Genomic DNA, 11778 nt, shown 5'->3' on the forward strand with positions numbered 1-11778 from the left:
TGGTTATGATCAAACAAAAAGTCAACCAAACAAGTCTGTGGACTTTACAGAGACCATTTACAGAAAATAATCCATACATAATCCATGCATAAATGACGATCAAGTATCTTTAAGTGCTTTTAATACATTGTGGGATTGATAACTTTGCACAATACAGCTATCTTAAAGCACAGTATAAACTAGCTGCCTAGGATTTAAAAAAATTCATCAAACACCAGTCTTCAGGTCACGTACAGATTTATTTGACCGACCAGGCTCTCTTACATCATCATACCAAAAAAAAAACCCAGATACAGAAAAGGTGAAACAGCCCATAAGAATAATCCAGTAGTCCTATGGGATGAATTAAATCAATTTTTCAATTCCTGTCTACAGACACTGACAAATCAAAAGGAGGATGATTTGATTTAACCTTTTAGAATGAGCAACACTCAAATGTAGGGCTACAAGCTAGGTCCCCCTGCAGGGTTCAAAGGGAATTGCAGAAATGCCCTTAATAAATGCAGCATCTGTACAACTGTACATAATGGCTTCCAGAGAGAGGTTGCAATTAAGTTCTGTACCACAAAAGCTCAGGTTCACAGTTAGTTTCAGCAAGGCCAAAGGTTTACAGAAAATGTGTTGACAACACAAATGGATTTAGCAAACAAAACCCTCTCGTACAGAATCAAGAAACTGCTGCTTCCAATTTTCTGACCTTACCTCATAAGGAGGAGAAAACAAAAGAAATGCAAATAAAAACTCAAAAGAGTTTGAAGAAAATATAAACATCTTTCTCTTTGTGTGTGTGTGTGTGTGTGTATTAGGAGAACAAAGTTATGCATCAGTTAGGCAGCCTTAATTACAGTGTCCAGTAATGAGGGTGAGTGATTAGGCACAGGGGAATACTTTGATACATCATCTCTGGCCCATAAAAACACTGGAGGTGAAGAAAAAAAAAACTTGACCAAAACAAACAAACAGATATGATACCAACACAGCTGCCTGATGGGAAATGTAGTTGTAAAAATGTCCGGAATTTGCAGGATGTCCAGGATGGAGGTAAAGATGTATGGAGGTGAAAGGTCAGGGGTCATGTCTCAGAAGGGATGCTCAGAGACGAATATTATGAGCCGAATGATAGAGCTGCCACGGAAGTTTATGACGTTGTTAACTGTAACCATCTCCAGGTCCAGAATCACCGTCTTCGGTCCTCTAATGGGCCGTGACAACACCAGTGTGGCACTGACATTACTGGTTTGCTGCATCATGAGAGAGAGAGAAAGAGAGAGAGAGAGAAAGAGAGAGAGAGTGAGAGAGTGAGAGAGAAGAGAGAGAGAGAGAGAGAGAGAGAAGAGAGAGAGAGAGAGAGAATACAGAATGATAAAGATCTTTCATGGGGAGAACATACTTCCTTCTAAATAGTACACGTTTGAGCTCTGAGTTTAACCTGTAAACATTTCCCTCTCGTAAAAGTGGTTCCACTTTCTTAAACATGGTGCAGGTAACAAACAATTCACAGCCAAAGCATGAACTCATTGTTGAAACATATTATTTGCCACTGGAATTCTCATTAAAACCACAAAGCATATTGGGAAACCAGGCCCTTTAAATTCTTTGTTATCAAATTACTTGAATAAATGCCCTGTTCTTCCTGCTACAAATATTAATATGCCCACAGCGCCCTCTACTGGTGCTTTTTCATACAGCTGTACAGAGCAAGTTCTGGGTCAGACACATATGGTGGAGCATCCTAAAGAGCTTGGTCAATGAAACATTATTAAACCTTTGCCTATGTCCTCTCACCAACTCCTCACAACATAAAAACCTTACATCTCTAGAAATACATCCTTATATTTCCATATTCAGCAATGATGTGAGAGGAAACAGTAAAGCTGTTTTCAAAAGACCCAGTAGCAGCAATGCCTCTAACAACAAAAGTGCTTGTGAGTTCAGTACATAAAATTTACCCGCATATAGAACTCTCTGCCCTCATTGCCTGACTTGATCTGGAAGATATAGAAGGCCCCCGGGTAGCGTGTGGTGGCTTGCATTTGGAAAATGTCAGCAGGTACAGCACGACCTGAGGACAAGTCCATGTGACGGTACAGGACAGTGAAGGGCTTGTCCCTGCAGGCTGGGTTCTCAGCCGAACACATACACTGACTAAAACAGAGAGAGAGAGAGAGAGAGAGAGAGAGAGAGAGATTAATCAAGAATTAAGGCAACAACTGAACAATTGAAAAGAAAATGAATAAACCTCCGCAGTTACGCCAGAATGTTATTTTTTAACTAGCACAGGAACTACAGGAACTTTTTTACAACCAGTGACATTTAAGGCAGTTTTCAAAGTTTTTAAAAGGCTCCTTTGTTTACTGCCTGAGAACTTACTTGTCACCAAGCTCAATGTAAGGTGGGTCACATGTTAGAGGATCCAGACATGTGTAGCCTCCCTGGAAATTGAAACATACTTGTGCTGTTGTACAGGTGTTGTTACCAGTGTCACATTCATTGACGTCTTCAAAATCAAACACACAACAGCTCAGGGTCAGATTATCATCATCATCATCATCATCATCATCATCATCATCGTTGCCATAAAACAAAACAACAAAAACAGCAACATTCATGTGTTAGAGCAAAACAAAACATTAATGAGGGAAAGATGTATTCATTACCCACTACAGCACATGCTACAACAACACCATAATGCATGCACAGGTATTTTAGTATAAACCACACACACAATAATATTTAAACATTTTCACTTTGTGGCACAATATACTGGATTAAAAGATGCATAGTGGGAAGAGCTGATCTTTTGGTTTAACAACAATTTATAATACAGGAGTACATTATGGCTAAAGGACTAAAAAAAAAAAATGTCAAAAGCTGACCTAAAAACTGCACACACTGTTTTGGCGTGTGTTGCTCCAGAATTAATTCTGCATTACAGTTCCACGCTGGGGAGTCATGTTACCTTCGCAGCTTCTGCCGTCCTCAAACACATAATATCCTGGTGGACAGACGCAGGAGAAAGAGCCAGGGGTGTTCACACACGAGTACTGACACAGAAAGTCTGAGAAACTGCACTCGTCCAGATCTGAGAACAGAACACAGCCCATTAACAACACTTCACACAGTATGAGAAAAGCAGTCTGTCACACAAAGTCCATCCAGAACAGATGTTTTCAGTTCTCTCACTTGTCTAGGAAAGTCTCTATTAACATAACAGAGTTTTATGGATGTGACACCGTAAGAATGAACAGATTGCTATGACGGCTACTAGCGCCAAATAAAGGAGTGAGTGTTCAGGAAGTACTAGAAATTAAAATGATGAAAGGCAAATGCACAGAACTCTAGAAAGTTTACTTTCAGAATGCATCTATTGTGAAAACCACTATGCAAATCAAACTAAATTGAATGTACTCCTGTTCTACAGGCCAAATTTCTAGACTGTTTCTTTCTTGTCCTGGCTGTGGAGGTCTTGTTAGGAGGTCCTGGAGCTACTTTGGCCCGTCGTCTCTTAGTCAAGCAAGCATTAAAGCAGATTTGTGAGAAAATATATTTTCTCCTTTCCTGAGCTGTGCTGCTCATGTAAAGCTTTTGCCTCTACATATGCGATAAGCCCCCCTCCCCCTCCGTAACTGGCTTGTCTCTGGAGCGGGCTTCACCGTTGCAGGTGGTCCCGTCTGCGGCCAGCTCGAAGCCCTCGCCGCAGTTACACATGAAGGAGCCATAGGTGTTGAAACAGCCGTGCGTGCAGGGTTCCGTTTCACACTCGTTCACATCTGTGTGAAAGTGGGTGAGACAGAGACGCGGAGAAGGAGCAGAAAAAGACTTTTATTCAGAATTGTTTTCTCTGCGCTCTAAAACAAACCAATTCTCTGGGTTTAAATTAGAAACTGTTACCCAAAATATGAAGTGTTGTGATGACTGTGTTAAATTGTGTGGAGCATTCACTGGCTTGCAGCGTGATTAAAAACTGATAAAATCCATTACTACTCAATATGTCAGTTAGGCTACTGCTGTAGTGCAGGGTCTCTATTAAACACTGAAACCAGAATTATAAACAGTCCACTCACTTCATTTCTCTCCATTTATATAAAAAACCTGCAAGGTATGACACTCAAAAAAGTCATTTTAAATCTGATGTAAGAATAGCTAGAACTACATTCTAAAGGAACCATGGCTGTCTTGTCACAGCTGCACTGGAAGAGTGATATTTGCCACTGATAAATTTCGCACAATTCACCGACACTTACACAGCTATGCTGATTTTACCCCAACTTTGTTTAGAAAGTAGAACAGAGAACAGTAAGATTGCTTTTGAAAGACTGATCTCACAATGTTTAATGTTAGGTTCTTCAAGCAGGGCTGTGAAGAAACCCATCTACAAAATACACAAAATCAGCTGGACCAGAAATCACATCTGGAATTTAAGTATAATATCAAATAAAATAATTAATAATAAAACCATCCGGTGATATCAGACGTTTAAAATAAATTGTGCAAATTCGCTTAAGTACACAGAAGTCTGAGTCACAGAGAACCAAACACATGAACACTTTTCAAAATATCTCAGTCGTTTCCACTGACCTTGGCACGTCCTACCATCATCATTGAGGAGGAAACCAGGGTTACAGGAGCATGAATATGAACCAGCCATGTTAGCACACAGCTGCTGGCAGTAACCATAGCGACACTCATCGATGTCTGGAAACAGGTGAGAATCGAAATGAGGTGGAATTTGGAAAGAGTCGCGGAAGAGACAGACAGCAGGGAAATGGCTACCAGACCTTTCAAATCATGACTATACACAAACAGTTACCTAACATATGCATTACTTGAATAATTACTCGAATTTTTTTTTTTATTTCGAAAACCTCCAACGGACTTCCTTTTCTCTCGTGACATAACTGGCTATAATAAGACTGGATTTGACTGCTTTACAATACATTTTACTGCTAATAAATAGTATATAAATTATATATAAGGTTAGAGTTATTGAGTTATTCCTGCTGAATTCCTTTAAAATGAAGTCTTGTGAGAAGAAACTGTGAGCCATATGTTAGACCTGCATTCTTTGGCACTCACCTTGGCACTGCCCACCCACCAGCCAGTAGCCCTCGTTACAGGAACAGGTATAGCCTCCAGCTGTATTGATACAGACTTGGATGGGGGTGCACTGATGGGACCCTGTCTCACACTCATCTATGTCTGAGGAAAAAGAGGGGAGAGCAATTATCACCTATTATTTTAACAGCAGCTGAGTCTTTCCGGAAAAGTACGACACATGCGTATTTGCACTCTTCATTCAAAAAAGAAAGAAAACCCCACGTGTTCTTTTTCGGACACATTATTCCTGTCTGTGCCCACCAACTGCAGTTTTTGTTTCTTCCTCAAAATTTAAATTAAGTTAAAGTATTGTCAAATCAGGGTCAGTGAATCACAAAAAATGATACTATCTCTTAATGCAAGTCAATGCAAGTCATCAGTTACATTCCCTAATAAACCTCAGAGAGAGAGAGATACAAAGCACGACTGTTAAACTCAGCCAGAGAGAAGGATGCGCGTGGGAGGTTAGGTTAAGGCTGTGTCAATATATTAAACGGTCCTCTGAGTATACTTACATTCATTTAACAGACACAAGACTGATCTCTACATATCCACTTCATTGTGAATGGGGCATCTAAGAGTTACAACCGCTTAAGTTTACTGCAATAGAAATGCTTATGAAAGGACAGCTTGATAAAATGGATGGAGCCTGATAGAGTCAAAATGTCTATGCATTATCTCTAATGCCAAATGTAGAACACTGTTCGGTCAATTAGTAAATTGTCTGAGTGAGCACAGCATTTGAAATATGTTCAGGTCTAACTCAACCTTTCAGCACTCCGTTTTTCACCAATAGTTATTCTGGAGTAATGACCACACCGAGGGTCTTACGCAACATGATTCCCTACACTCCCTGGAACCCTGCAAAATTTTTTTCACCAAATCTAGAACAAACATGAGCACATTACCATTTGTGGATATCTCGAAACCTAAAAATTCCTCAAACTATGTGTTCTCAGACAGTGAAGTCACACTTTTTAAAAGAACCAGCTCTGAGGGAGATTTGAGCCTAGGAGCTGATGGGGGCATGCATGTCAGCAGATAAGTACTCGTGTTGGAACAGTTTACCATGGTGGGTGATACTAGCCAATGTTAGAGGCCGTCTGGACAAAGGGGTCGGCTGGGTATGTGGGCAAAATGTTTGGCGTGGTGCCAATCGTAACATATACAGCACCTGCTAGCAGTTAGAGGGATCCAGACGGCATGGAGAAGCAGGCAAAAAAGGAGGGAACATCTGTGCTCCATGTGTACGCTGACCCCCGGGAGTGGAGCCGAGCTGGGCCATGAGGGGTTTGAATCTTTGGGAGCGTTTCAGTTCAGATCCTTATATAGGCTGGCTCAGGGTTTCATGAACAAAAGGAGAACAGGCCTCAATTACTATTTACAGTTTTGATAAACTATGTTAGGAGAGATGGGGAGAGGGGGTGGGTGTATGTGTCATGGGGAGATCAGTAACTATCACTGAAGCGATTGATTGATTAGTCACCGCACGTATTGCATTTGGTGGACTTCCCATACTCATCAAACTTTCAAGCCTTGACAACAGACTTCAGTTTAACCACTCTGGCAAAATTAAGCATCTGTACCAAGAAGGATCTGAAATTCCATTCAATCTCAGTTCTGCAACAATAAAGTCACACAAAACACTTCAAACCGTCGGACCGAATGGTTAGTGAAGCGCTGTGAAAGAGTAAGGCTGAAATGTACGCTCGTGACAAAAAGTGTGGGTCTGGAATCAACTACTCAGATACGGTGATTGGGTATCTTCTGATGTTTGTCCTCAAGTGTTGAGCTTACACGGCCAGTGAATTTTTTGCTGTCCTACGGCTGACTGGTTGAAAGGGTTGAAACATTGACCAAGTCACAGATGCTTAAATCCTGGAACAGATAGGGAGAGTTTAAAATGGCTGTGGGAACTTGTGTCCTATATTCTATACTTCTAAAGAGTTGTTCATATTTTGCCAGGCAGAGAATCTGTCTATGTTCAGTGGGGAGCACCAGAAGATATGGCACTCTGGCAAGTGTGTGAGCTGGGAACTACACATGCGCTTCTGTGAAGAGCATGAGGAGAAATGCGATATTTTAAAATAAGCATTGATTTTTATTTATTAAATTTGATGTTGTCCCCATGTTTCAAATTTACTGGCCTACAAAGGCAACAAGCAGTAACTGCACAAAAAAGTAAAACCGAGAAAAACTGCTTTAGTGGTTTTTGCTGTTGTTGTTGTTGTTGTTGCTGTCGTCCTGTTATCGCTTAGACAATTTTTTTCTGGAAAGAGCCTAGCTAACACAAGGAAAGTTCATCTCAAGACAAGAACAGATACTAGAGACACTGATTTCAGATGTAATTCAATTTTGACTGAATGCGTCGTTTGCCTTTGTAAAGCAAAATAGCCCAACAGCAGTTTCGTGACTGAATGGCTAGCATAAATCTACCCTCAAAATCTTTGGAGAAAGTGAGTGATGTGTAATTATGAGAAAAAGCTTCACCTCCATGTACATTCAGTGTTAGAGCAATTCATTATTTAAACAACACCAATTTGTGGCTACCTCCTCTCTTAATAAATGGTGCTACATGTAAAGTTCGGTACTTGAGAATTATAAACATTACATCACAGCTCTAGCAAACCATGTACTCCTCTACTGTGTCGGGGAACACATTAAACTGTCAAAGAGCTGTAATTACTCATCACGCAGTCGTAAACACAGAAATACATAAAGTCGCTGAGAAACCATTGAATGGGTGGCATAAAAGCACCAGTTACACTACAGTTGTTGTTGCCATCCATGATTAATGGCAGAAGTGAAATGAGGACAGTCCCTACCTTCAGACTACAGACAAAGCAATGTCTGTGAGGGACCCAAAGCACTGGATGACAGACTACATGGTGTTAAGGTTTGTGAGGTTCCTGCTTGTTAACAACATTACTCCATATCCCTGTGGGATCACCCTATACACACACACACACACACACACACACACACGCACACAGGTCTGATGACTCAGGCATTACAACTCTCTACCATCCCTAAGCCAGAGCTACTACATTTGGTGACGAATGACCTCATAGCTGGCAACAGGAGAGCACAGATGCTGAAATAGAGGAGGTTTGATTTAGTGATTTTTGAAGGTTTAAACCAACAGGCCACAGAGAGGGTCTCTCAGAGCTTCCATCTACACCACTGACACACTGCGATGTGCCATCAAATAAAGGTAATGTTGAGTTAAAACAGGGCTGTTTTCCACTTATTACCATGCCTCAGGGGAATGGATTGGGACAGATTAAGTATGTGCGTGTGTGTGTGTCTGTGTGGGCACGCGCGCATGTGTATGTGGCGGCAGTCAGAGTCTAGGCCTTATGGATTATATGGGTGGAACATCAAATACATTGAGGTCAATTTGCAACACCTAAAATGTGTGCACAAAGGCTGCAAAACAGATCAGCCACTGTTAAGCATGTTTACTGGCAGCAGTGCCCAGAGAATCAGCTACACACATTATAAAAATACATCTTTATTTTATGTTTTCTATATATATATATGGTTTTTTTTTTTTTAAATGTTTGTGTACTTTTCTGGGTAATCATCACTCAGAAATGTTGCAGCACCAAAGCAGAAAACAAATACAAAGCTCACATTAAAATTCCCCAGAAATAAGTCTGAAAACCCCATCTAGATAAGAGTCTATACCAGATTATAGGTTCTAAGGGTCATGCTTATGGGTTTCACTGGCACATGAGGTCCCACAAAGAAATTTAATTGGATTCCAGTGCCAACCATGGCCAGGGATTTCTACATGACCGCTTAAGTGGTCGTCCATGCCTGTCTCTGTCATGGGTATTACAATTAAATTACAGGGCTGTAGCCTAATTGATGATGTCTGTGTCTGACAAACCCACAAAACATCTGACCTACTAAAACCCCATAGCCGCACATGACAAAAGTTTAATGTTAACAGCGCAAATCTGTGAGACTCTTACTAAACCTACTGGAAGCACTACTTTTACTTAAAGCTTGGAATGAGACCACCAAATGAAACGAATTCATTTAGTGTCTGTACACCCTGGATGATAAGTTTTAATGTTTATACCATTAAAAGTGTATATCTGTCGTCACAACAGAATTTGTGGAGCACTCACCAACGCAAGTCCCATCTTCGCCAAGCGTGTATCCAAGGACACAGGGCACGGAGCGGCTCACTATTGGATAACTAGGTGCAACAGGACGTTGTGGTGGAGGTGGAGCGTATGGTTCCGAAAAACCCACTGAGCTATCTGGATAGGATTGTTCAGCATAGGAAGGCGAATTGGATCTAGGGTACGTTGGCTGGGAATACAGGCCGCGGGGCAAGCACAAATAACCGCCGTTCTGGTTTACGCATCGCATGTCCCCTCGACAGGGATCTGGCAGAGTCCGGCACTCATCAACGTCTACGGCAGAAGAAGGCTTTAATAATACAAATCTTAACAGTTTTGTTTAGGCTAAGTACATTTAAAGAGTCAGAATTAAAGTGAATACTGACCGATACATTGTCTGGAGCGGCGGTCATACGTGAATCCATCTGTGCACGTCTGAGGATATTTTATGAAGCGTGTTAATCAGTGGAGCTGGCTCGTTTATTTAACAGCGTAGACAAAATCTGTCATGACCTCAGTATTAAAACAAGGCATACGGTGCTCGACAGTGCAGATCTCGCACTGAAAACTTTCATTGATTTCAAAGCTACTTAGAGAAAAGATTAAGATGTCTAAGGAGTCGAGAACGTTGCAAATGTCAAGACGCAATCATCCAACCGAGGAAGATTTGAGTAAACTATGTGAAAAAAGAGACCAAGCACACACTTGAAAAGACAAGAAACGTGAAAACTTACTTGACTCTTACAGGACTGGATGCAGCATAGTGCAAATATTAGCGCTGTCAACATTCTGTGAAAGTGGGGGAGTCTCTGTTAATCGTCACAAAACCGCACGGAAAACGAGTTCAGAGGCTCTTTGCCATGTGTAGTGCAAAGTCCCATTCATTTATACTTCCAAACATAACTGTCTGTCAGAAAAGTAAGTTATAAATAAATAAATACTACCGGAACATTCCTAACGTTAGGGTTCCAAAAGAATTATCAGCAAATTTATTCAAACCCGTAGGAATATAGTTAGGCTGCAATGCAATAACGGTCAGCGACAACACGCCCAAATAACTGAACTTACCTCTCGTAAGGCATATAACCTCGTATTTTAAATGATGTTGTTTATGGATCCTTGTGAACCCCTCGTCAGAGCCGACCCGTAAATCCCTTGCAACAGGAAAAGCGTTGAACTGCGTACCACAGTGAAAAGTTCACAGGGCCGACGCACAAATGTGGCGCCCTCACCAACCGCCGACTCCGCGCGCTGACGCGAAAACTTGGTTTCAGTCGTTCCGGCTGTCCTGTCGATCTAAAGCAACGGCACATTGACCAATAGTAAGAGGTGTGTCCCACACAAAATGAACTGTTCTATTTTTTTCCGCTGTGCTTGGTCTAAGGATTGTTTAGCAAGGCAAATAAACGGGGCCCCAGAGTACTTCAGCAGCAGCTGGATCCCATCAAATACAGACAGCCCTCTGGAAGGAGAGCGCGCGTTGCGGGAGCTGCCTCCAGTCGTTCACAAAGCAGTCCAGAAAAATCTGAGCGATGAAGTTGTGGCGTTCACTTGCTTTGGTTGGTGTTCATTTACTGAATGCTTTCAAACACCCCACTGGTGTTGCACAATATTGTTTCTACAAAAGTAGTAAATTCAGAATCGGCTTTCCCTGCTCCTCTCCTGGCTGTACCGGTGTAGACATAAGATTGACCCTAGACCCAAATTTAGTTAAACTTAGAAAAGCACTCAAAACTAAATACTCTGCAATGATGTTTACGATAACAAATGCATGTAATGGTATGTACATAGACATAAACATGTAATTAGAGCAAAACACCACACAGATGAGGATGAATTATTCCATGGAACATCAGATTTTCAGAGTACCAAAACAAGATTTTGTTCGGTGTAATGAGATCAAACAGATGTTATCCCTGATTGTGACATGTTTAACTTTGAACCTTTGGTACACAGTGGATATGCGATAGTAGACCAACGCTTCGGGCCAGCCTTACCGTTAACGTTAACATCAACGACAAAATAACTTCCAATGCAGAGGAGAAAAATGATGTCAAAACATGGTAATCTCCTGATGATAAGTCTCGTTGTTATTTTGGCCTGTTTTGTCTGGTATGAATCTGGCTTGGCAAGAGCAGCACTCACCAGATGTGGAAATAAAACGATGAGAAGGTAATTGAACTGTATAGTTATTAAAACAAGCTTGGGAGTCTGCTCAAAGGTTTGATATTTTTAAGGACTTGCCTTGACATCGAAGCTGCGGTTATGAAGACAGGTGGGATCTTCTTGTCAACACAGAGCAATCGTTCACATATTTTTACACGGAGATTCTCAATCTGCTTGTCTACATCTAATACCCGTGAAACTAGTGCTGACATGCCAGCGCACAGCCTGTTAATACATTTGGCGATTGTTCTCTACGTCTACTTTGAAAGAATAGTCATATCTGAATAGTTATTTCTGTCTTGAAACAGTGTGCTCTGCAGAAGAACTTGTATATTAGACCCCGATGATCTCAAACGGAACATGCAACAGTTTTTCAAAT

At 41.2% G+C, this 11778-nt stretch overlaps 1 protein-coding gene across 1 annotated transcript; it reads right to left on the reverse strand.

Annotated features, from left to right (window-relative positions):
• Nucleotides 1–220: 220 nt before the first annotated feature.
• Nucleotides 221–10789, reverse strand: fbln5 (fibulin 5). The gene is made up of 11 exons (XM_030771935.1): nt 10302–10789; nt 9968–10022; nt 9620–9668; nt 9237–9527; nt 5077–5199; nt 4579–4695; nt 3654–3770; nt 2960–3082; nt 2371–2497; nt 1950–2145; nt 221–1241 (listed from the first exon to the last, which is right to left on the reverse strand). The coding sequence occupies exons 1-11, from the start codon at nt 10313–10315 to the stop codon at nt 1080–1082; spliced, it is 1374 nt and encodes a 457-aa protein (XP_030627795.1). The 5' UTR covers nt 10316–10789; the 3' UTR covers nt 221–1079.
• Between the last annotated feature and the right edge of the window lie 989 nt (nt 10790–11778).

The sequence above is a fragment of the Chanos chanos genome, chromosome 4 (assembly GCF_902362185.1).
Source record: "Chanos chanos chromosome 4, fChaCha1.1, whole genome shotgun sequence".
Taxonomy (NCBI): Eukaryota; Metazoa; Chordata; class Actinopteri; order Gonorynchiformes; family Chanidae; genus Chanos; species Chanos chanos.

What these genes read in the sequence shown, in the direction of transcription:
- fbln5 (XM_030771935.1), bottom strand. An exon ending in TCCAGTCCTGTAAGAGTCAA is followed by an intron (nt 9,669 to 9,967) that starts GTAAGTTTTCAC and finishes AAATATCCTCAG; the next exon opens with ACGTGCACAGATGGATTCAC. An exon ending in GCAGAGAGTTCTATATGCGG is followed by an intron (nt 1,242 to 1,949) that starts GTAAATTTTATG and finishes CTCATGATGCAG; the next exon opens with CAAACCAGTAATGTCAGTGC.